Below are 1,489 nucleotides of genomic sequence, written 5' to 3' on the forward strand. Positions count from 1 at the left end.
GTATACCCTGTTCCAGGGTCTTTTTATACATAACCTGTTCCAGGTTGTTTAGCATTATATAGTACTGTGTTCCCTGTTCCAGGGTCGGCCATTAGAATTCAAGGGAATTCTTTTCCCCATTCAGATAATAATTATTCTTCGCTTTTATTAAGATCACACTATTATTGGATAATTTGGTATAAGATTGGTTTTTTGATAATGGTGCAATTTATAAGATACATGCAGGTGATATTGGTAAAATAAAAATAAAGTACATTTTTACTAGCAATTTCACAGATATATATTCATTTAGGTACATCCATAGGTGCATCTTTAAGTAATCAAGAGATTTTATTATACTGTTGAGCAGCTGTACGTGATAATTTATCCTTTGTTGGAAGAAAAATAAAACATAACTATGAAAGATCACAAGTAACAAAGAAAGGTTTCATTACATCATTGTTATGATTAAGAGTTAAACCAGTTTTACTTGGTAATTAATACTTCAATGGAAAAATAAGTAATAATACTGAGGTAAATTCTGTTGTTTATTGTTGAAATCCAATACAGCTGTTATCTGTTATCAATGGTTTTATCACCAAAACATGTTTATTTTTTTGTTTCCAGGAAGTGGAAATTAACGGAATAAAATTTTGGTGCTACACTGCAGGTCATGTGTTAGGGGCAGCTATGTTTATGATAGAGATTGCAGGTGTAAAGGTTAGTATACCTTGGGAAAACTGACAAATATACACTTGTAGATGTCAAAAAAGTGGTATGATTTTGTATTTTTATATCAGTGTAGTTATAGAAGTAGTAACTTGGCAGATCAATATTTACCTATGCAAAGCAACTTGTCTCCCCTTTTCCTTGCACTTAAGTGACATATAGTTAGCGCACCATATTAAATAAACATAATATGCTAACATTGTATTTTAATCAACATTGGAGAAGTTATGACTAAGCAATACTAAGCATCAGTTTCATTATATATTCTTTTTAAATCTATTACATTCCACATATTTTATTTTAATGTGTACTCCCAGAACTTAATTTAGCATACGAATGTAGTGCATATGTTGCTGATAAAGAAGTATAAGTGAAAAATAAGTGAAAAATAATGCATGTTTTTACGATGGTATTTCAGATATTGTATACTGGAGACTTTTCCCGACAAGAAGACAGACATTTAATGGCAGCAGAAATTCCAAATGTTCATCCAGATGTAGTGATTATTGTAAGTTAAAATGGTGTAAACATTCTGGTTAAATGATTAACAAATGCATATCAGGATCTTAGTGTATATGAATTCAAGAAAATGTTTAGTGTAATATTTACACCTTGTCGTTCAGGGGCTGTTCTAGAAGTAAAGAGAAGGGGGCTGTGAGATTATGACCTTGTCTACCCATATTTTTCCCCCTGGAACGCAATGTGCAAACCTTAACAAATATTAATTATAAGTGCATCTCTAACACCCCTTAGCCCTCCAATTACACCTCCTCCCCCCCCC

At 32.1% G+C, this 1,489-nt stretch overlaps 1 protein-coding gene across 1 annotated transcript in view; it reads left to right on the forward strand.

Annotated features, from left to right (window-relative positions):
- Positions 1-1,489, forward strand: part of LOC110451365 (cleavage and polyadenylation specificity factor subunit 3-like) — a 33,016-nt gene that overhangs the window by 11,429 nt on the left and 20,098 nt on the right. Inside the window, 2 exon segments of the mRNA XM_021499334.1 lie at positions 501-699; positions 1,127-1,216. Of these exon segments, the coding sequence (XP_021355009.1) occupies positions 501-699; positions 1,127-1,216 (289 nt within the window).

Source organism: Mizuhopecten yessoensis, unplaced genomic scaffold (assembly GCF_002113885.1).
Source record: "Mizuhopecten yessoensis strain PY_sf001 unplaced genomic scaffold, ASM211388v2 scaffold5971, whole genome shotgun sequence".
Taxonomy (NCBI): Eukaryota; Metazoa; Mollusca; class Bivalvia; order Pectinida; family Pectinidae; genus Mizuhopecten; species Mizuhopecten yessoensis.